The 24955-nt window shown below is 32.8% G+C and overlaps 3 protein-coding genes and 1 long non-coding RNA gene across 5 annotated transcripts; all 4 read left to right on the top strand.

The window, feature by feature from the left end:
• Positions 1-795: 795 nt before the first annotated feature.
• On the top strand, positions 796-3056 carry LOC134271803 (uncharacterized). Its single transcript, XR_009993093.1, has 3 exons — positions 796-985; positions 2661-2745; positions 2933-3056. It is a non-coding gene; the product is annotated as an uncharacterized LOC134271803 (long non-coding RNA).
• Positions 3057-7627: 4571 nt separating this feature from the next.
• On the top strand, positions 7628-9967 carry LOC134271801 (von Willebrand factor D and EGF domain-containing protein-like). Its single transcript, XM_062754022.1, has 6 exons — positions 7628-7994; positions 8113-8262; positions 8499-8705; positions 9214-9419; positions 9504-9572; positions 9661-9967. The coding sequence occupies exons 1-6, from the start codon at positions 7710-7712 to the stop codon at positions 9965-9967; spliced, it is 1224 nt and encodes a 407-aa protein (XP_062610006.1). The 5' UTR covers positions 7628-7709.
• Positions 9968-10108: 141 nt separating this feature from the next.
• LOC134271802 (uncharacterized) lies at positions 10109-11333 on the top strand. 2 transcript variants are annotated; one of them, XM_062754023.1, is made up of 4 exons: positions 10109-10195; positions 10661-10845; positions 10933-11196; positions 11301-11333. In XM_062754023.1, the coding sequence occupies exons 1-3, from the start codon at positions 10177-10179 to the stop codon at positions 11110-11112; spliced, it is 384 nt and encodes a 127-aa protein (XP_062610007.1). In that variant the 5' UTR covers positions 10109-10176; the 3' UTR covers positions 11113-11196; positions 11301-11333. The 2 variants fall into 2 exon arrangements, 1 of the variants encoding a protein (XP_062610007.1); XR_009993092.1 differs by lacking the exon at positions 10109-10195 and adding an exon at positions 10374-10523.
• Positions 11334-12825: 1492 nt separating this feature from the next.
• LOC134271804 (uncharacterized) lies at positions 12826-24469 on the top strand. Its single transcript, XM_062754025.1, has 19 exons — positions 12826-12889; positions 14286-14495; positions 17657-17800; positions 19070-19117; positions 19220-19467; positions 19600-19686; positions 19779-20162; positions 20243-20392; positions 20478-20684; positions 20808-21013; positions 21119-21187; positions 21427-21709; positions 21860-22009; positions 22275-22464; positions 22852-23036; positions 23126-23389; positions 23565-23595; positions 23704-23803; positions 23893-24469. The coding sequence occupies exons 1-19, from the start codon at positions 12826-12828 to the stop codon at positions 24131-24133; spliced, it is 3261 nt and encodes a 1086-aa protein (XP_062610009.1). The 3' UTR covers positions 24134-24469.
• The last annotated feature ends 486 nt before the right edge of the window (positions 24470-24955 follow it).

The raw sequence follows: 24955 nt of genomic DNA, 5'->3' as shown, positions 1-24955 counted from the left end.
TCCTAAGAGATGTCTTAGTCCTAAGATAGCTTTTAAATTAAGAATTTACATTCCCATCGAGTTCTAGAGCGGAAATACACATTTTATCAGAATTAAAGAGAAACGTTTTCTTCTTTTCCAAATAATTATAGTTTTTGAAAGTTCGTAAAAAAAATCTATTATATCTATAGGAAAAGTCACTCAAAGATGTCTTTTGAAAAATCAGGTAGGCGATAGAACAAACGTTCGCGGTTGCCTTCCCCACTAAGATTCCTTTGTTTGTTGAACACATTCAACAAATTGTTAAGAGTCAAAATCAGCAAGCATCGAGCATTTAGTTAAAAAATGTGGAAAGTGGCATAGAAACAGATTTGGTTAAAACTCATATATAAATTTTCAGAACAAAGGGTATAATAGAAAAAAGCAAGCCAAAAATAATTTTTCGCATTGTTGCTATGGAAACCACGCGCCTTTCAAATAGCGTGTTTTGTACTTTATCATGACACTTGAATTTATGGTTAAACAAATATTTTTTATTACTAGTCATTAATAAAAGCTTTTTAAATTATTATTCTATTTATCTAAAAATACTCTATTTTAACAACTGTTGATTATTGAAATTCTCTTCACCTTTTGATAAATAATACTAGTTTTTGGAGGTTTATTTTGATTTAAAAAACAGCAAATTTGCAGTACTCTATAAGAAATCTACAACCACATTAAAGCTTATCGACATAAAATATATATTAAACAGTATTTGTCCTAGAAGAATCAAGAAAAAAATCTGCAGGCAACTAAAGCATTTATGATAACTGATTTAAATCCATAATTTTCTGTCTTTTTTGCTTCAAATTACCTCCCTTTGGTATAGCTCTCTAACATAGGAGGAATAAACGGTAGTTTGCTTACATTGTTTTCAATAACAGTGTACAGAAGACTAGAAGAAAATTACAAACTTGGAGCAGTCTGAGCCTCAGTTTTGGCGTTTTCATGAGTCTTAATTACGGTTAGCGACTGATTTTTTTTTTACAATTTACCATTACAACAGTTTCTGAAGAATTTATAACAAAAATTAACCATGAAGGAAAATATGTAACACTTGGCAAGTGTTTTTTTTGCACATTTCAATTTAATTCTGATTGATTATATATGTTCGCATTACTTTAGTATTTTATAACTAAAAAGAAAAGATCATGCATGGCCTGAGGAACCAAGAGGAGGGGGTATGGCCCTCCCCCCCCCCCCCCTCCCCGATAATATTTCCGATATTAAACTATAATATTGTAACCAAGCGGGAATGGAAAACGCAGGTTCAGTTTAATAAATTTATTTGGAAATGAAAAAGCAATGGCAGATCTACAAATACAAAAACATATATACAATATCATAATACACATAGACACTGAAACAAAATACTTTTATTTCCTATTCACTTCAAAAATAAGAAAATTTAAGTTTACTAAGCCCAAAAACGTCAAAATCATAGTTTAAAATACCTTTCTCTCAAAAATATGAAAAACACTTGAGCTTATAACTTGGACTTAATAAATAAAATGCGAAAATTTAATAGACTAAGAAAATTACCTTTCAAGTGGTGACAACGGGCAGCTGGTAATATGTAAGTTAAATTTCCCGCACTGACAGGGATGGGCCCATGCCTCAGTATATATAGCAGAAAAACCGGTTAAACAAGGGGGTACAAATTTACTGGCCAATGAGATTTTGTGAGTAGAATTCATGAATGGAGACTACTATCAAATATGGCATATAGTAAATTATGGCTCACTAAGTTATTCAATAAAGATAAAAAAATTATTTAAATAGATATGACTCCGCCACAATATGATAAAATGAAATTAAATTCCCCAACTTAGATTGTTTCTGCGGGCCGAACGTGAAAAAATTGGTCATGATCAGTTACATAACTGCATCCCAAATTATAAAGTTTAATTTGAATTTAGTTTAATTTTGATTTGTTGTATTCACAGCATGTGTGTAACCAAGTCACTCACCAGCTATAATGATTATAACTTGAGTGATGGTCGTGTAAATAAAAATTCTGTATATAGTAATAGATGTCTTTATTTACCATTTAAGATAATACCTGCTTTTTACATAAAAAATTATGAATTTATGAAAATCAACACTATTATGAAATATTTGTAAAATGGAATGACTTGTTTTGACGTCGTAAAAAAAGAAAAAGGGGCAGGGGGTTAACTCTGTACTTAATATATTTTAGTTTAGCAAAGGGGATTACCTTGGAAGTATTGTGATACAGACAAGTATATAATGTAGTGGACTAGTGGTAACTGAATTGTATATATACCACAGTAAAATAATAAATTAAAAAAAAAGGTTTTTGCTGATGTCATCCAGTGTTTACTTATGAAAGAAAATTCATATTCAGCTAACATTTTCACCGGTACCACTGAACTAATTTAAGTCAACTAGGTTCAAATAATAAGCATCATTAGAATTACAGCACATAAATTTTTGAAAAGAATTTCTATACTCTATTTTTTCTTGGGGGGGGGGGGGGTGTTATTGGAAAGAAATGAAAACCACAATTTAGAGTTTTGACAAAACCTAGAACCAATTGACCTTTTTATTACAAGTTTATAAATTTAAAGAATATCTAAATACCGTCTCAACTTTGTGTTGTATACTTCTGTTTTTAGAATGAAATTCGCCACTTTGAAGCCAAACTCGGAAAGAAGCAGAAACAGAATTGGATGAGCTGATATAGAGTTAGACAGGAAAAACGTGTAAATAATACATTTAGTAAAAACGTTAACTTTTTAAAATAAAATGATAAACTAAACCATTGAGATCTCTTGGCATGCTTTGCATTCATCACCATTGCTCAAGCTCAACTAGAAATGGTTCTTAGTAAGTATCTGAAGGCAAAGCTGTATAATATTATTACATTTTAATTTTATCACTTTTTCAGATTATCATTATATGAGAATACATCATTACAGTACAGACCATTGATGCTGGAAGTGAGTGGATAGTGTTACCGGAGACTCAGGGATCCAGAAAATAGATCCATAAATAGTACAGTGTATTCATGAAAGTGGATCAAATAAAAATGTTCAATCCAAAAGTAACATTCTTTGTTTGTCTGTTAGCATTTTTTTATTGATGTTAATCTAACAAGCTAATTCAAAGAATTTGTGTTCCCCGCTTATGGAAAAAGTAAACCATGCGCAATTCGGGGTGGGGTGGGGGTGGGGGGGGGGGGGGGTCGGATCCCCCTAATTGAATTTGTAGAATTTTTAAATGTATACATGAATACTGAAGCAAATAAAATATGTCAATATTGATATAATGATTTAATCATGTGTATAGAAGATTCTTTTTATGTGGATTATTTATCACAACGTAATGATGATTTTATGAGTTTGTACAAGCTAGACCTCATAATTTTTTTTCATTTCACATGCTGAATACTATCATTTAGTAAAAAAAAGAATTTCGGAAAAGAAAAAAAATGATCGTCTGAGAATCGAGCCCGTGACCTCTCGCATGTGAAGCGGAAGACATACCTGACTGCGCCACGGAACTGATGTACAATTTCGACAATTATATGCAGATATGAAGTCACATACATGTATATATTCACGTTTGATGTCGTCAAAAATTTACACAAAACATGGTTTCTAATTCAACCTTTATTAAACAGTTCTGGTAGATGTGATAGGAATATAAATTCTGCCGAGAACCTGTTTTATACACAATAACTCTCCTCATGCCCCTGTGCTAAAATAGCGACATGTAATACTATAAATACTAATAAAACAAACGGGGCGGGACACTTTGAGAGAGGTCCTAGGGAGTTTTGGTATAAAATACATTGCATAAGCTCAAAATCTTCTTGAAATATCGCCCGGAAATGATAGTGTTACACACAGAGAGAATGTATAAATTTACGACCTTTAACTTTGACCTTTTGACCTCAAAATCAATAGGGGTCTTCATAAGGCCACGAGGAGTTGTTTTGTAAAATTTCATTGCAATAGCTCAAATGGTTCTAGAGATACTGTGTGGAAAGGAAAGTGTTATAACAGACAGAATTTGTTTATTTATGACCTTGACCTTTGACTTTTTGACCACAAAATCAATAGGGTTCTTCTTTAGTCCATAGGGAGAAACTGTTGCTATGCTAAATTTCATTGCAAAAGCTCAGAGGGTTCTCGAGATATCGTGTGGAAACGAAAGCGTTCCAGACAGACAGAAAGACGGACGGACAAACTCGGGAGGGGGGTGTGGTTAAACATTAGGGTACGTTGAGAAAAAAGTTGGGTGGGGGATGTCATCCCCCCTACCCAACCCAAACCTGATGCTACATGCCTGATTGACATGGTTTTACTTTATAATTATGTGAGCTGTCATAGTGACTCTCTTTCATAAACAAGAATTATTGTGAGCAAGCTAATAAAATGATACCAACCCTCCTGCTATTGCATTAAATGTTTTTTATTACAAAAAAGGTCGAAATACTAATTTGAAACCTTTTAAAATTTTGCTAGTGCAGATATACATTCCAAAATGACTATGACAAATACTCAAGTCATAGGTAGTAAAACCGTTGTGTTGAGCACAAACTTCCAATTTCCCTTCATTCGAAGTTAAATATGTAAATGTGCCAAACTCATATAGTACACTTTTACTGCAGTGACCTTGAAAAAGCTATGTCCTTGAGTCAAGGGCAAACATGTTCAAATGAATTTTGGTCAAGGTAATGACAAACCTACAGCTTAAAAATAATTCCCACGATGAAACCAAGTCTTTTCATTAGAATGTTACAGAATGGGCAAAGGTTGCACTTTTCTTCTACCAATGACCTTGAACTTGTTCAAATGACCTTGAGTCAAGTTTTTGACACATCTCTCGATCGCAAGCAATCTTAATATCAAGTATGAACTTTCAGTGGCACTTCATTGAAATGTTATGGACAAGTCAAAATTTTACATACATATGGATCGGTGAACAAGGTGATTCCTACCCCCCCCCCCCCCCCTCTTTTCCAAGTTTCGTTTGTAAGGAATATAGAATTCCTTTTGAAATTGAATGTGCATTTATTTATTAACAATAGTTAAGTTATGAGTATGCTTTGATCAGAACCAATATGGCCAATATAATGGACACTGAACATGTATTCAAATTACCCCCACCCCTTCAAAAAAGCTTATAAATGCCAGATTTTCACACATTTTAACCATTTGTAATTTTTTTCTGCTAAAGTTGTCTGCAAATTTTATTGTATAGATATGACATATAGATAACCCCTAACAAGATCATACCATTCATTTTTCCAGCAGTGGTTGTAGATTTTGTGAATAAAGTGATAAACATATGTAACTTTTTTCAAAATTAATAAGCATTGACGCCATGTTCTTTTCCCGTTGTCATGGCAACAATATTACTACAGAAATTTTGTTTTTCCTATTTTTGGAGAATAAAGTAACTCCATCTTTTAACAAATAAAGTAACCAAAATACCTTATCTTATCACGTTCAGAAAAAAATATTCGTAGAAAAATGTTTAAAAATCATTGATTTTCATAAGGATTTATGAACCCGTTGCTAAGGAAATGAATTTCCTTGGATACCAGTCCCTTCATACGTTCGAAAAAAAATTTAATTGTGTTTTAACATTAGGTAAGACAAAATCTTTCATATACCAAAAGCTTTTGAAAAAATAAAATTTTGACTTTCCATTCAATGCTCGATGCTTGCTGATTTTGACTCTTAATTAAAATATAGAAAATTTCATACCAAGCAAATCAAGTTTTTTGTCTATTGTTCACTGCAGGGGAAGGAGGGTGAGCAGACTTCACAATGCTATTCATGTAAATAGTAAAATACAGATCTGTGTCTGTAATACATTTCTTCTTCAGTGTTATTTTTACAAATGAATACAAATGTACTTGTACTTAGTATATAATTCTTTATTCAATAACTTTAAGCCATACGGCTCATCAGTTTATATAAACAAATATACATAATGAACGAGAGGTGAGAGTCTGCGGGGGGTGGGACCCCTAGTGTCCATCTGCCTGACTCCCATACTGGTACACCAACAGATATACAATATATTTCAAATTCTCCATTATTATATGAAAAATTATTATAGCATGATATACTCAGTAATACATGAATACATATGAATTATATTATTCGTTATTTATTACTTACGTGCATAAATAAAAATGAGTTGAATTTTATTCAAAAGTTTTTAGCCGTGTCATTGAAACATTTCCAAGTTGATCATGTGCATGTTTGGTTGACATATAACATTAAAATTAAAAAAAAAGAAAGAAAAAAAAAAAAAAAAAAAAAACCACTTCATCTGACGAAGAAAAATAATCAACAAACGGGAAACACTTTTCCTTCGTATTAAATGCTTAAATTATAAATTCCCTTTTTAGATCCGGCATGCACTCGTTTCCCATTATGTTCTTGTATTTTAGTTTATTAATATATTTGGTTTAAAAAAAAAAACGCAACTACATGTATGGGTGTTTAAGGAATTGTAAGGAAATTAAAACATTACCTAATAATTAAAGTATTTTATCGTAAATATAATTAATCTGTCACCATTATCATCTGATCAGGGTGGGCGTGTGTGCTTACGGCGATTCGCAAGACTGCTCAATTATTCGTATTGATAGAAGCCAAGTGTGTCGTAAAACAGCACGATGAGGGTATATCAATGTAAACAAGTTTCACACCTTCTTTTGTTTACAAAGAATCAAAATAATCAACTGAAATTTCATGAATTAATATAATATTTAAATCAGAGACATCAATAAATATATAATGTCTCTGGTAAAAAAAACCGCATATTCTGACTTGAAATGTAAACATACGTATGTCTTACGATTAAATCCTGCTGCATCATATTCGAAGGTATAAAAGAAAGAAGAAAATAAAAATTAACAGCCAATATTAAATATAAATAGAGAGTTTGATAGGGTGCTTGGCTGCCCGGAACGTTTTTTACGGCCGGAACCAATCTTACGCGGGCCGGAACGTTTATTATGGCCCGGAACCAATATTATAGGTATTTAGCGTTCCGGCCGGAACGCCAAGTTACCCGGAACGTATATTATGCGACAACGGCAGCCAGCTACAACCAGTGTTTCTGTGCATCTTTCCTCCATTAGATTCTGACGTAATTTATGACATTTTTTGGTTCATAGATGACGAGGAATTGACGGGGGCGACATCTTCCGGTGTTTTATATACCGATATTAACGTGACTGCTCTCAGGCCATCGAATTGGACAAGGAACTACTCACTGAATTTTGAAGTAATTCAGAGCAATTATTATCGCAGTTTTCTAAAAAAAAAATTTATAATCATTAATATTGAATTGCATATTTACTTATTTTTTGATACCTTTTTCTCAAAAAAAAATTTCATTATCAATTCAAGTCAAATGTTTCTAGGTTACTTGCGCAGTGAAAGCATTTAAAACATCAATTTCAATGTTTGGTCCAAAGTACAGAAGCATAAAGTTTTTGCAGGAATCAAGGTAATTATGCCATGGATTGAAATATATATTTTATTAAAAATTTCTGTTAACTTTTGCAGATATTTGTAATTTTTATATGTAATTTAGCCAGACCAAAATCCATACTATGTAACAGAGGGAGTTACATACAAATTAAGCTCACAAGTACTATTCCGTTCAGCTGTCCTCTGTCTTTAAATGAAGAAATGCGAGAAGCCTTTTGTACGTATTACTTCTTTGTGTGGACGCCATCAGAAGAAAGCTGCAGGAATGGTATGGCTAGTAATGGGATAGCCCTGACAAACCAGCCCTGTGGGGTGAAGTTTAACTTTAGGGACTGGGGCAACAGAAGTGTTTATATCAATGTGACGGGTTATGTAGATAGAATGATTAACTATAACGACAGGACAACGTATCTACACATAGCGTCAACAAGGAACCCAATGGATCCACTGGGAATCTGGGACAATTTCAGTATTGGAGGAATTAAAGTATACATGGACCTTTTTTCCTTATTTTCATCCTGACTTGCTTTAATTTTTTTAAGTATTATGTCTATTATAATAATGTCTTATAGATAAAAATGGGTACAATCTCTTGTACTTTTAGGTTAAAGTGGGCGACCGCGACAATTTGGTCATGGGGAGTCAATGTATATCATCCAATGACCCACATATGACGACATTCGATGGATATCGTTGGGAAAACCAGAGAACTGGGACATTTGTTTTATATCAGCACAGAACATTACCATATACGGTAATCTACAAAATCTATAGCGAACACTACTATCCTAGCTAATTTTATTATTAAAATAGTGAAGCACAATAAGATGTTGTTCCTAGAACATTTTAATTTGCTTATTGTATCCGTGACTCTATCACAAGTATTTTTATCAATATTTTTTTCATTTTTAAAGCAGAAACCACAATTTGACAGTATTTGTTTTAAAATGTAATACCAAATGAAAAAGGATCCGATCTTTATTTCTTTAGGTCCATGTTATTTATTCTGAATGTGTCCCAAGGCGTGCCACCTGTAACTGTGGAGTAGCAGTCAGAAATGGGTTTAGCTACTACATCGTCAGGACTTGTGAAATAGTTTCGTTATATAATACCAAAATACTCTCAATTCCGTGTGAAAAAGATCAACTTTGCAAAGCTGCTGATCTCCAAATTGTGAAATCTGGAGAGCATTACACAGTAAGTATAGTGATTATATCTTCATATAGCCTATAAAAAGTCTTCTGACTATGTTATGGATTATTTTAGGAATTTTGTCGCATTTTGGTTGAAATTCTGCCTGCTCGTCATCAGTTGGAATCCTTTAATCAAAGTTGTACGATTTCATCCTGCTTAAAATACATCTACACTTTTTTGTATTTTTTAATTGATTTTGAGCTTGATTACTTTTCTTCATCTTATTATGTTATTCAATATTTTAACTAGTATATAATTGAACGAATTCCTCACTCCTCCATGGCACATGATTTTACCTCTGATGTTTTGGAGGTCCGTGTTTGTTCTGCTCCTATCTTGCATTGTTTAATGGACTTTTTAACTTAAAAACTGTTCATTATCTCCACATATTTCATTCTTACAACCAGTTCATATTTTGAGGTAGGCGGTTATAGATCCCGACGTATATACTTTCCAATCAAATGGCGCATTGAAATCATATTTAATTTTATTATCTTTGTTACCCCAAAAGGTAACCTTCCCATCTGGAACACAAGTCTCGTTCTCCATCTCGTCTTGGAATAACTTTATCGGGAGTGTGAGGATCCGGGCTTCTGTGTCAGACATTGAGTCTTCCCTAGGTTTGTGTGGATTAACTAATGGCGATACATCTGATGACTTCATCCCAAAAGGCGGCAGCAGTCCCACTGACTCCACCACATTTGCAATGTCATGGAGGTAGTACACATAACTATTACATTGAATTGAACTGTTTTCTTATATTTTCACTCAGAAGATTACAGGGGCATATCTCTTTAACAGAATTTCAATGGATTCTGGTGTTAGCCTATTTTCGAAGCTCTCGTCATATTATCAGGACACATCATGGATGTATGTATTTAATAGTGATATTAAATTTAAAAGGAAATTTAACCTATTTTACTATTGAATAAGCCTGATCAATTTTGTGAAATTTAAGATATAATGGTGGCGTTCAACCAGAAGCTGATGATACTTACTGCACATGCGCACAGAGAGGGCCAATTGATACATATCAGTTTTCCTTACCAAACGCAGTTCATTGTAATATGACGTCGCCCAGTCAGTTGTGCGAGGGAGGTAACGCAGAGCTGACGTTGAATTCATGTTCCAATGCAGATAATCGCAAAAGAAGGTCAACAGAAGATACAGATGATGTGGATATAGAGAGTGAATTAACATATGATAAGAAATACAACGAATCAGCTGATATTGAGGTACAAATATTTGTACAACAAAAATTATGAAGGATAGGGTTTTTATACATATATTTCACAAATCAAAATATAAGGGAGAAGACATGTGTATGAAATGTTGATATGTTTAAGGCTGCACAGTGGATAAATGGCTGGGATGAAACATCAGCAAAAGTATGTACGAAACAATTTGACCTTGACCCCGCTGTAGATGTTTGTGACCGACTGGTCAACATCAGCAAAGAACCATTTATTGATGAATGTGTCGCAGATATCAAGGTATTATATGCAATATACTTTATAACAGTTTAAGATTTGTGTTTGGTTTTCTTAATTTTGAAATTTTTTGTTGAAATATTAGAGAATATTTTTTGAGAGAGCATTTTTTAAAGAAAATCTTATTTCATCATAATTTAGATATCTGGAAATGATACTTTCATAAAAGACACATTAGTCACATTGAAAGGCGCTTGTTTGACAGAAGCAACAAGAAACGAAGCTTTCTTCGAGATTCAATCGTCTGATACCAGTGGATTGACTGTCTTTGATTACATTTCATCATTTTTATGTCCTGGCAATTGTTCTGAAAATGGAGTTTGCGTAAACGGTAGATTACTTGCTGAATGATACAAATTATTTTGAAATATAGTTGATTATTACTTTTCATCTCCTTGACGAAATTTTATTTTATGAATAAATGAAATAGCATCGGTTTTAATATAATTAAAGTTTTTATTCTTTTAGCCACTTGTTCGTGTTTCGATGGTTTTCTTGGTTCCGATTGTTCTGGAAAACTCTCTGTTCCCCCAAAAGATTTTCTTCTACCTTCAAATGGATTGTGTGATATCAGTTCCAGGGGATGTCTCAAAACAAACATCTTGGGATTTTTCGATGTTGAAAATGTCACAGCTAAGTTTGAATACTTTCAGGTAAGAATACCAGGTATACATGTCCAAAACTCAAAGTATCTATTTTTCATTATTTACGTTTAATTTACATGCCTTATCTATTAAAAGGTGAAGAATAATGTGATCCATACAACAAATCACGTTAAAATAGAAAGCACAACTTACTATAACTACAACAAGATCACTGCTGAGATACCCAAACCTCCTGAGTCACTACGGCGAAGGAGAGCAGCAAGTGTAAACTCAGTGGTGTATGGATGGAATATATCACTCAGCTATGACGGGTAAACGTACAGCAGTCACGTGACCATGCTAATATTTGATGGACAGGTTTACAAATGTGACGCTCGAACGCTTGTTTGCAGTTCTTTGGTGAGTACAAAAACGTTATGAAAGTGTAGTTAATGGAATGTTTTGATTCAATTTTTTTGTTATTTTGAAAAGTCTGAAATATTTTGCTTTTAAATTTTTACAAGAATCAAATGACTACGGATTCCCCGACTGATACCAGTATGTAACACTTGTACTTTACCATTAAGAAATTTTCAAAATAAACCCTATATCCTCAGATACGAATCCGTTATTTCAGATATGTGTGATTCCTATAATATATTTTGATTTTCACAGACGCCAATAAACTTTTGCTGATGGTTGGTGCCACGACGGGATTTCTTGTGGTTGTCATTTTAACGACAATCATAGTTGTTTTGATAAAATCGAATCGGTATGATCAAGTGTTTTTACTTAGATATGAATTATTCTTTGAATTGTATTACACAACTACTCTAACACTATATTTTTTCCAGGTATACAAAATCGGTCGTTTCTTCAATCAACAAAAAATTTCATACATATCCATAACCATCACTTTTGAATAGTTACTGCTAAGGGTTTTATAGTTCAAATGTGTATTTATTGTGACAAGACTTTTCATTGGGCATAAAAATATTTGAGTTTTTAACTTTTACCTTAGAGTTTGAACCAATGAAAAAAAAAATAACCTTGACCATAAGTTTTGAAGCGTAATTACTAAAGCTTTCATAATTCACATGTGCATTCCTTTTGAGATGACCTTTCTTTGGGTATCAACATTTTTTTTTATCTCTTGACTTTGACCTTGGATTTTAACTTGCATTTGAGAAATTTCAATCCTTGCCATAAGCTGGCATGCGGGGGCATCCGTTTTTCACAAACACATCTTGTTTTTACTAATGAAAATACTTGATTTATAAATAATCTTTATGTAGATACATATTATACTGAGTAGTCTGTTTTGTCTTAAAATTAACTTTTGGAGATAACGACCTCCAAAACATCAGGTTGGAAGAAGGGGAGGTTGTTAAAGTTTCATATATCTGTAGCCTAATCTATAAAGAGGATTTGCTAATGAGATGTTTATAATTTTGTATGTCTACTTACAACCTGAATATTGTTGTGGAATATTTATTTACATTTTTTTAAAGAAATATACATGCAGATATATCATTCTTGTTTAATATCAGCTATTCTTGCACACTAGAGAATTTCATTTACACTTTTTCAAGTATTTTTTACGATATGTTAGACAATGTTAGTTTCCCAGAGGACACTTACCTCCAAAAAATTATATTTTGTTATTTTTCTTCAGTTTTCACCTTAATAATCAAGTGCAGAAACAAGTCATGTTCATTGTTGTTAAACCCATCCGCCACAAAAAGCTGTGGTGCATCCCTTCTATGTAATTGAGTATATGTGATACTAGAGTTAGAACCTGCCTTTTTAAAATTTCTGTACTTTAAATATAAATTCAACATTGAAATACTCATTACTTCGTGACGTTTAAACCAATAGAACAAGACATTCTATCAGACTGGCGTACAGGCTTTCTTTCTGTATTTGCTTTACAAAAAATGTAGGACTACAGTTCTATATGTTTTTAACACACTGAGGTGGAAATATATTTAGACTCAAAAGTTACCTCAGTAATTGACATGCAAATGACGAGGAGATTCCAAAAGGAACATGGAATACAAGGTTCTGTATCTTTTACTGATAATGCTGGCGAAAACATTTGAGACAGCATATGGTAAGGCATCTAAATAATTATCTGAACTCTTTTTATAAGAAAATTCAAGCACAATTTTACATGATTGGAAAAAATTACCCGATGTTATATATTGAATTGCTGCATGTATTGACAGAAAAGGGTTTTATTTACACTTTTTAAAAAATATTCTGTCTAGTTTTGTATTAGAATTTCGTTTATAATACATTGATGAAATTTTTCCTTATTCTGCATATATATGTACAATCGTATACGTTCAGAAAACTATTTACTTTTATCTAGGCACAAATACTTGTAATTGTATGCTTCTGTCAGTTTGTTTTAGAATTACAATTTATGTTGAAAATATCGAAGCAGCTTTTATTTGGTCCAGAAAAGGAAAAATTTCCATTATCACTTCCTGGTTCAAAAAATTTATACACATTTAAGTTTAGGTACGTACATTGGTTATTCTCTGTCTCAAATTTCTCTTATGTAATTTTTAACAAAAGGAATTTAAATCTTACTACAGAAAACCAATACATAATCAATATCGATAATTGTGCAACTATAGACTAGATACACAATAAACATTGGAGAAGCAGATACTTATCCGAGGGTGTTTTGTTCAAAGACGATTTATAGAGAGCCTTTTGAAAATTTTCAATAACCTTGAGAGTAAATTAGTTGCCAGTAGAATGTATTTTTAGTCCTTTACTCAGCACTTATGGCCAGTGTTGGTTGCAAAATATTTTAGGCGTGAAATCAAATTTAACTTTTTTTTTCAAAACATGCCAAGATAAGAAATAAAATCACTTAAAAGTAAATAATCAGTTATCTTTGCTAAATTGAAAGGAAAAACACAATTCTGTTAAAAAGGACATCTTACATATATTGGACAGCAATGTTAAATCATTATGTATTGACTACAAGTTATATCTCAATATTGCAAAACCCTTATCAAATTCCAACTGATTTTTTAGAGCAAGGTGTATGCCTGTAAGCGGACTTATCACTGTCTCCATACACCTTGCTATAAAAAAAATCGTTTCTTGAAGTATCTCAAGGATCCATAAGTGGATTGCCAATCTACCACCCTCCACATTCCCTGCAATGCATGACCACACCATCGCCCGTGGTTCCATCTTCTCTTGTCTGTTAGACAAACTAGCGAAGTTTCAAAATTGCTTCAACCATTTAAGCAAAAATACTAACACCTCCATAGCACCTGATCCCATCTCATTTGTTTTAGAGGTTGCGTTTGCTCTACTACCGACTTGTATTGTATAATGTTTAAATGAACTTTGAGCTTGATTATTTCCTGCAGTTGATAAGGGTATATTGCGATATAAGTAAAAAAAAAGTTGACGATCTTAAAAAGTTAAAGTAATCACATTTAGATATGTATTTGCTTAATACTGTGCATCTCTTCTTTTAGGAACTCACATCAACTCTTTCTGGTGTCATCAGTTTACTACATACGTAATTGATGATGATAAGACTTGCCTCGACAGAGCAGATGTCGCTGCAATTCATTCTTCATATGTCAATGATGACCTTAAGTTTGTTTCAACTGATGGGGAGCCAGTGGCGTTGTCTTTAGAGGCCTGTTCCTGTCGTGGATCGCTTTACATAAAAGATGCATGTTGTAACACACACACACACACACACACACCCTCAATCTCACACCTACTCCCTCTCACACAAATTCACCACTGCTCGGATACACACCCTTATACAAATACACAAAGAGAGAGAAGGGAACTGAGAGATGAAGAGATAGGAGGAGATAAATTCAATTTTTCCAAGCCTTCTTGAAAGTGACCAGGGAATGTGAAAGTACTGGAAGAAAAATTGCTTTGGCACAAATTTTCACAATTACAATTTTTGAATAAAACCTTTTATGAAACGTCGAAAATATGACGCCTCTTTCTTCGTACTGATTGAAACATATGGAGATAACGAACAGTATTCAAGATCAATAGTCAAATAAAATTATACAAAACAGGAGCAGAGCAAACATGGACCTCCAAAACATCTCAGATGGGATCAGGTGCCATTGAGTAGCATCACCTGCCGACCGGTCATAATCACCGTGTGCTCCTTGTCATGATCGGAAAATAACGGAAAACTTACGGAAATTTAAGTGTATAAATTAAAGACATAATTAGTAGGAAAAACGTCAGTCACTCTTTCGCCGCAATAATAAATTTTCTGACAAGGTCATTGTATCGACCATAGAACTTACAAATGACTTTAAACGAGACTGTTGGTACCGGATATTCTTGTTTTTTAAACTTATTTATAAAAATTTACCTAGATTTAGAAATTGTTCATACATAGAGCATGCCCTTGAGTATCGAATCAACTGAGATATATAAACTCCGTATGCAGGTGATGAAGGTATATTGCTGCATAAGTAAGGGAAGATAGAAAAGTTAAAGTTAGCACGTTTATCATAGAGCTTGGTTGTTAGTTTTTCAAGTAAAATAAACAAATATAAAACAGATGTGTTTTCTTTTATCTCAAGCTAACCGGATATATCGTATCGACAGAAGAATGGAAATTACCAGTGTTAATTGACAATACGTCGTCGATATATCTTATTAAATGTCGAGTTGAAGGCCACAGCAGGTGTTTTATTCTTTTTACGCATAAGATTTCGCATAAATTCTGCTTCATCTGAATACAAAAATAGGTTCTGCTATAACGGGACGCAATAGGTACCATTGGAAATTGCAATAGATTGTTGGAAGACATGGTCTCCAAACACAACACAGGTATTGTCAATCAGAAACTCAATCATCTTTTTTGTCAACTTCATAGTACTTGTGTGTACAATAAGAATGTTTTTTTAACAAAATAATTCTGCAAAAGAGCAATGACAATGTAAGTAAATTTACGAGTTCCATTTTTATTGAAAAAGCAGCAATGATATAAAAGGTCTGGACTTTAATTTATCATGGGGAATGGTTGTGTATAAAGTTGAAAATTTTAAGTTTTGAGCTGTTGATTTTGGTAAAATCTCAATTTCAAATTGTCCAAAAGTTTCTTGGGATTTCTAAGTATTCACATCTGATTTACACCACTTCTTGAATATATTGCTGCACAGTACTCTTGAAATTTATCCTTCACCACTGTTGATATCTTATTGAGGAGTAAAGAAAGAGGCTTCAACCTCATGCTTACTTTTTTAGCTCACCTGAGCCAAAGGCTCAAGTGAGCTTTTCTGATCACAATTTGTCCGTTGTCTGTCGTCGTCGTTGTCGTCGTCGTCGTTGTAAACTTTTCACATTTTCGACTTCTTCTCAAGAACCGCTGGGCCAATTTCAACCAAACTTGCCACAAAGCATCCTTGGGTAAAGGGGATTCAAGTTTGTTCAAATGAAGGGCCAGGCCCTCATTCAAGGGGAGATAATTTGGAATTAAGGAAAATTTGATGGTATGTTTTAAAAATCTTCTTCTTAAGAACCACTGAGCCAGGAAAGATGAAACTTATGGGAAAACATCCTCAGGTAGTGTACATTCAAATTTGTTCAAATCATAATCCCCGGGGGTAGGGCAGGGCCACAATGGCCGGCTAAAGTTTTACATAGAAATATATAGGAAAATTCTTTTAAAATCTTCTTCTCAAGAATAACAAAGCCATAATTGATCATATTTATATGGAAGCATCTTTAGGTAGTGTAGATTCAAGTTTATTCAAATCATGACCCCCGGGGGTATTGCAGGGCCACAATGGCCGACCAAAGTTTTACATAGAAATATATTGGAAAATTCTTTAAAAATCTTCTTCTCAAGAATAACAAAGCCATAATCATATATATATTTATATGAAAGCATCCACAGGTAGTGTAGATTCAAGTTTGTTCAAATCATGACCCCCGGGGGTAGGGCGGGGCCACAATGGCCGACCAAAGTTTTACATAGAAAAATATAGAAAATTCTTTTAAAATCTTCTTTTCAAGAATAACAAAGTCATAATTAATCATATTTATATGGAAGCATCCTCAGGTAGTGTAGATTCAAGTTTGTTCAAATCATGACCCCCAGTGGTAGGGCAAGGCCACAATGGCCGACCAAAGTTTTACATAGAAATATACATATATAGGAAAATTCTTTAAAAATCTTCTTCTCAAGAATAACAAAGCCATAATTGATCATATTTATATGGAAGCATCCTCAGGTAGTGTAGATTCAATTTTGTTCAAATCATGACCCCCGGGGGTAGGGCGGGGCCACAATGGCCGACCAAAGTTTTTCATAGACATATATAGGAAAATTCTTTAAAAATCATCTTATCAAGAATAGCAAAGCCAGGATTGGTATTGAGACTACTTTTGCATTTAAATTATTAAATAATAAACCAATTTCTACTTTTTCCTAGCCACAGTGCTCAGGTGAGCGATGTGGCCCATAGGCCTCTTGTTCATAATGTGCCTAATTTTTTTTTCAATTTAACCCCATTCCCTGCAGTCACGCACTTTAACGCATATACCATTTCCTATTTCTAACGCAAAATCACGCATATACCGTTTCCCCGCAATCACGCATTATCACGAACTTTAAAACTTTTATTTATTGCCAGTTGTCTTCTATTTTATACTTGCTAAAGTCTCATCAAATAAGAAAAGTTATTTACCTTTCAAAATATTACGTCATAATATTGTTTGCTTTAAACTTTAGAGAAACTTGTACCACGCTATAAAGTGCTTGTGGGGAAATGGTAACGTCTATGACGTGATCATTAAGTGTATGTTGCATAACAATTCAGTAAGTTGTAAAGAGTTAATTTTATCTACTTTTCAGACACTATGCCTGGCATTTATACACAGAAGTACGTAAATGTGCACTCATCAGGCCAGCTTGGAACATTCAACTGCGGAAGTTTTTATATTTATTCCGTAAGATACTTGGACTCGTTGATCAGAAATGATGCTGATTTCTGTTTAGGTAATTTTAGCGTTTACTTTAATTTAAAAAAATCTATACACACTGCAAGGTTCCGATAGTGTGTTATGTTTATGTTGTTACAGAAATCTGCCTTTGATTTGAAATAAAGTACTAGTACATATATATGCAAATGTATTTTAATAGTGTCATATGTAACATGTAAACATTTAAAGCATTTTAACATTTAGGCAAAATAAATAAATTTAAAACTTAAGTTGCAGTTACTTTCCAATCTATTTACAATAATACACTGTTTCACTCTCTGAATTTTTTTTTTTTTTTTTTTTTTTGTTGTGGGGTTAAGGTATTCCGATCCTTAGGTCATGAAAAACAGGGTTTGAGTGATTGAAAATGTTAACAAATATGTATCTGAATTCTGAAAAGAATGAAAGTTCATCATTAAAGTTAATCATATGATATTCAATATAAAATTATCAAATCTTAGTCCACTTTCAGGAAATGTGAATCAAAGTATACTCGTTATGCATTTTCTGATTGAAATTGATCAACAAATATATTTAACAATAAATAAATACATGTAGTTTAAAATGTTCAAACTATCAATGCAAGACTTCACGGATCACTTTAATTTCATTTCATGCTAAAAACATTTGTATCTAAGCTACATTAAAAAGAATTTGATTTCTATAAAAATACATTTTACTTTGTACTTCATTGGGGTACAAATGTCAAATTTTTAAAAGACCGTGTCTAATATTTCCAAGAATCTTTAGTCAACCGAGATAAATAAATGAAAATTGTTGCACATACAAAATTTAAATTTCAAGATAAAGTTTGAGCTTTGTAAAAATTGAATTATAATTTAAAGGGTTATTCTTCCTAGCTGAAGATCGGATTTCCTTAATTAATCATCAAGATCTCCATGATGTGACATCTTTTTTTCAGACTACCTTATTCAAATAAATTGCTGTCGTACTCGAAATCCTTCGAATAGTATGATTTTTTTAATTTACTATCAACAGACTAAACTTTTGAACTGATTATAAATGCATGATGTATATCAGTCGTGATGTGCCGAATACTTAAGTTTGAATTTACACAGATTTGATACATTAAATGGTTTTCTACCATATTTTTTCCTATGTCCATACAAAATCGAATTGTTCTAACCTTTGAGCGTCCTTGAGTTTTTTTTTTCATTTTAAAATGAAAGATCAGGAAAATAATCTATTAAAGTTTTTTTTTCCTTTTCTACTGTTTAAATTATGTTTTCCTGAAGTATTTCAGTGTATACAATATTATTTTCAGACGTGAAGTCAACTTGTAAGGAACTTAATACTTCAGAAACAAATATAGGTTAGTATTAAATGTTTTTTCTTAATATGTATTTATATAGTTTGAATGAACTTACTAATGAATACTTTTCAAATTCCATATCCAGTACAATTTCTTTTGTAGACCGTAATTTAAAAACTTGTTCGGAGGTTCAACCCATCTTAATGGAATCAGAGGACGGCAGGCAGTTAGAACCAGTGTTTCTGTGCATCTTTCCTCCAATAGATTCTGACGTAATTTATGACATTTTTTGGTTCATAAATGACGAGGAATTGACGGGGGCGATATCTACCGGTGTTTTATATACCGATATTAACATGACTGCTCTCAGACCATCTAACTGGACAAGGAACTACTCACTGAATTTTGAAGTAATTCAATTCAACTATTATTGCAGTTTTCTAAATAAAAATATTTAAATCATTGAATAGTATATTTACGTATTTTGGGGTTTCCCTTTATCAAAAAAGTCTAAGAGATTAATTCAAGTTGAATGATTTTAGGTTACTTGTGCAGTGAAAGCATTTAAAACATCAACTTCAACATTTGGTCCAATGTACAGAAGTATAAAGTTTTTTGCAGGAATCAAGGTAATTATATGCCATGGATTGACAAATATATTTTAATTTTAAAAATGTGAACTTTTGCACATATTTATAATTTTTATATGCATGCAATTTAGTCAGATCAAAATCCATACTATGTGATAGAGGGAGTAACATCGCAGATTAAACTCACCAGCACTATTCCGTTCAGCTGTCCTCTATCTTTAAGTGAAGAAATGCGAGAGGCGTTTTGTACGTATTACTTTTTTGTTTGGACGCCAGCAGAGGACAGCTGTAGGAATGGTATGGCTAGTAATGGGATAGCCCTGACAAACCAGCCCTGTGGGGTGACGTTTAACTTTAGGGACTGGGGCAACAGAAGTGTTTATATCAATGTAACGGGTTATGTAGATGGAATGATTAACTACAACGACAGGACAACGTATCTACACATAGCGTCGACAAAGAACCCCATGGATCCACTGGGAATATGGGACAATTTGAAAGTTGAAAAGATACAGGTATGCTTTCTTGCATGAATTATAGTAATATTTTTCAATGGAGCATTTTGTATTTTATTCTACTTGAGTAATTCTTTCAGGTTAAAATAACCGATAAAGATAGATTTGTGAGTGGTCGACAATGCATATCTTCTAATGACCCCCACATGACAACATTTGATGGAATTAACTGGGAAAACCAGAGAACCGGAATATTTATACTGTATCAACACAAGACATTACCATACACGGTACACATGTATTACATTCTGAAATCAGACAAACAACAATTGGTTGCATTGCCAAAAATTAGGCTTTTACTGCTTCAAATTACAGGTACACGTAATTTATTCTGCTTGTATGCCATGGCGAGCAACATGCAACTGTGGAGTTGCTGTAAGAAATGGTTTGAGTTATTACATTGTGAGAACTTGTGAAATGATTTCCTTCGAAAATACCAAACTCTTGTCTGTTCCATTCGAAAAGAAACGTCTCTGTGAAGCAAAAGATTTGGGAATAGAAAAATCGGGGCAATATTTTTCTGTAAGTACAAAATGAGCTTCATAATATACGAAATCGTAATTGGATTGTTTTCTCTATTTCAATAACAAATGTCTGAGATTATCTTTACGATGGATGGATTAAATAATAAAGATTGTTTTCAAGGTTACATTTCCAAGTGGAACACAGGTCTCGTTCTACATCTCGTCTTGGAATAACTTTATCGGGAGTGTGAGGATCCGGGCTTCTGTGTCAGACATTGATTCGTCTCTAGGTTTGTGTGGATTAACTAATGGCGATACATCTGATGACTTCATCTCAAAAGGCGGCAGCAGCCCCACTGACTCCACCACATTTGCACTGTCATGGAGGTAACTCAAAATAATTTGAAGACTTTCTGGTAAATAAGGGATAAATTATTGACAAAAATATGAAAATTGATGAAAATTATCAAATTAATGCTTTTCGTCTTACAGAATTCCAGTGGATTCAAACGAAAGCCTTTTTTCGAGTAATCCTTTAATTCTTCAAGACACTTCGTGGATGTGAGTACTGTCTTCTATCATATCAAACTCCATAATTCTTAACGATTTTGGAAAATTCAAAATCTTATATATTTATAATCAAAATCAGAAAGGGAACAAGAAGATATTGGTTTTATTCATAACTTAACTGTAAATAAGCAACATTCACTTTATTGCCTGTATTGAATGTAATTCAAGCCAGAAATATTAAACAATTACGAAAGTGTCACAAACGCCTAATTAAATATTTTAAATTTCAGATATAATACAAACAACCCTTTAGTAAGTGGAAAGACTTATTGCACGTGCGCTCGAAGTGAACCGGTAGACACCTACCAGTTTGTCTTATCGACTGAGGCTCACTGTAACATGACTTCGCCAAGTGAGCTGTGTGAGGAAGAGACCTCTCCTTTCATAGTGAGCTATTGTCCAAGTCTGTATGAAGATGAACGTAGAAAGAGGTCCACTGCTGATACGGACAATGTTGCACTGGACAGTGAATTAACCTATGATCCAAATTATAATGAGTCTGCCTTCATAGAGGTACTTGGAAACGATGTTGTTTTTGTATTGTGGTGCATTTGTATGTTTGTAAGGTCACATAGTATTCAAACTTAATTGGAAAAATGTCATGAGGCGAATCACACATTGTTCAAATTGTTAGACTTTGACTTTTTTTATTGTTTAACTAAGGTGGCAGGATGGATAAATGGTTGGAACGAAACAGCTGCAAGAATGTTCTGTTTAAAACAATTTGCCTTCGACCCCGCAGTAGATGCATGCAAAAGACTGGTCAATATTAGCACGGATCTATTTATCAATGAATGTGTAGCTGACATAAAGGTACACGTACTGCCTTTATGACTTTCATATTACGAGCAATTCTTTATAATGTCTTCAACAAATGTTTCTTAGTTTTATATATGACACAAAAAAGACCCCTGCTATTTGTTTTCCTGTCTCACATGTATCCCAGAAAAACCACGATCGTGGCATTTGCATTTTCCTTCTTGCTTTTCAATTTGAAGTAGAATATTTTCATCCAAATCAAAGTAGTAATACGCAAGTAATCTTATTGTTTTCATCTCGATTTACTAATATTCTTCAGCTCTCTGGAAATACTTCATTTATTGAAGACACTTTGAATACAGTGAAAGGCGTTTGTCTTTCCGAGGCAACAAGGAATGAAGCTTTTTACGTCAACCAAACATCTGAAACCAATGGATTGTCCATCTTTGAATTTATTTCTTCGTTTTTATGTCATCGTAACTGTTCAGGAAATGGAGCTTGTGTGAATGGTAATTATCTCCATCTCCATATATAGTTATATAAACATAAAATTACAGAAACTCGTAATTCTGGCTGGGATCAATAATAATAATCCAAATAACATACCCAATGGTAGTTTTTTTTTTTTTTGATATTCATTTGGAATTAAAATATTTTTACCATTGGACATTTGTCTGCTAAAATACCACTGAATGTAAAAATGCTTAGATATTTTTGAGATATCAAAATGCAACACTGTACTCTAAACTCTGCTGTCTAATAATACAAAAAATTCATTTACAATTTTACCCTAGGTCTATGTATTAAAAGGGGTCTTCAATGGATTGTTTGGTTTTCACTTATTGGGGTTTTTTTTTAAACTATAATGATAATTTTGTCATTTATTTTGATTCCAGGCACCTGTTCCTGTCATGATGGCTATGTCGGCTCAGACTGCTCTGGGGAGCTTTCTTCTCCCCCAGAAAAATTTTTCCTCCCCTCTTATGGATTATGTGATAAAAGGTTTAGAGAATGCCATAAAACTAATATCATGGGATTCTTCCATGCTGAAAACGTGACAGCGAAATTTGCATACTTCAAGGTAAAGTTCATTGAAAGCTTTTTTTAGCTCTTTTACCTATATATTTTTCTTTACATTTTTGACGAATGTTTTATAATGCATTCAAATAGGTTAAAGACACTGGTATTCAAAATTATGCGTTTACTAAAACTCAAAGCACAACTTACCATGATTTCAACTTGATCTCCGTACAAATACCAGACGTGCCTAATACAAACCGAAGAAAACGTTCAACAGATGCTGACCAAACTGTTCACGGATGGAACATCTCTCTTAGTAATGATGGCAACACGTTCAGCAGTCATGTAACCTTGTTGATATTCGATGGTCTGATGCACAAATGTGACATTCAAAAGCTTGTGTGCCATTCCTTTGTGAGTATCACATTAAACTGATGTTACATGATTTTTTTTATATGATATATTTTTTTAAAATGATAATATAGAATTTTGTGTTAAGTAGAAATTATCCAAGCAATAACCTATTCCTTGCAACTTTGAAATATGTACTTTTCATATTAAACATTATATTTTTTTTTATCTTTTTTAGAACGATATATCGAGTTCCACGACCAAGAATGGTAATAAATGTCTTTTCATTCTTTTGGTGGATATGATATTCATAGTTCAGTATTACAAACATTAGATTTGATAAAGTGAACGGTTAATTAAGCTTCTTTCTTTTTCAGGGACCACATTACTGGCGATCATTGTCGGGGCAGTTACTGGAATACTTGTTGTTGTCATAGTAACAGCTGTCAGCATAATTGTCGTTAAAAACTCCAAACGGTGGGTATATTTATTTAACATCAAAATGAATTCTTATCTTTCAATTGAAGGAATTCCAATAATAAAGAATATATTTGTGATTTTTAAAGAAAAAGTTCTGTTGATGCCTTTTCCACTATGCCGAATAGCCGACTCGGCCCTGGTCGTCATGGCAACTTTAGAGACCTTTCCAGATACCAATCTGAAGAACGTACTCCTAGAGATACCCACAGCGTCAATTCATTCCCTGAAGAAACCTCAAGCACATGTGATTCACCAAACATTAATGTTTTTTTGATCCCAGACTCACTTAACGAATATAGTATTCCCCCAATCAAAACTAACATGTAAAAACTGAAGTACTACAGAATTGTCGATATATATTGTTTGATCTGGTAAACGCCTTTATCATATTTTTTTCAAATAGTAATACAGTGTAATCAATCTGCTGTGGCCTCAAATTTAGTAATAAATATAAATATATATGGATTCTATTTTCTACCTTTAATGGGATATCGTGATACATAGTGCTTAACCATTTAATTTTTAGTCCTTTATATTTAAATTGAGTATAGATACAGTAAAACTGTATTAAACTTTTTTAATGAAGTCGAGAATATATTTAGTTAATGAAATGCATTGTAAATGTTCTAAAATGTTGATATACTTACTTGTTTTTCAAATTTAATTTCCACCACATTTAAACATTTTTTTTAAAGATTTTTGTTAGCTTTTTTATTGCACTCTGATTTATATATTTATTTCTTTTTTTTCTTTGAAATTTTTATACTATAGACTGGTAATATTATTATCGACATAATTGTTGATTTTTACTTATTTCTGGAGCTTTTTTTTTAGTTTTTAAAATAAAGTTTTTCTGTTTATTGCCGTCTGATCGATCTCGATATTAATACCTTTTCATGATTTATAAATATTCATAGTATTCCTTAGGATATATTTTTAACTTTCAAATTTGTTTCAAATAAACATATTTCTACATACACATATATATCTTCAATAATGTACCCATGTATTATGAAATACATATACATTTACATACATACACGCATTTTTTATAAGAAAGACGAGAAAAGAAGAGAGGGAAGAGAAAGAATAAATAAAGTATTAAGCAAAAAATTATATAGGCATAGTGTTCACTTTGTTCATTAAGAT

This window comes from Saccostrea cucullata, unplaced genomic scaffold (assembly GCF_032062105.1).
Source record: "Saccostrea cucullata isolate Sc308-1 unplaced genomic scaffold, CSIRO_AGI_Scuc_v1 ctg16988, whole genome shotgun sequence".
In the NCBI taxonomy this organism is placed as follows: domain Eukaryota; kingdom Metazoa; phylum Mollusca; class Bivalvia; order Ostreida; family Ostreidae; genus Saccostrea; species Saccostrea cuccullata.
This window is presented reverse-complemented; position numbering and strand designations above follow the sequence as displayed.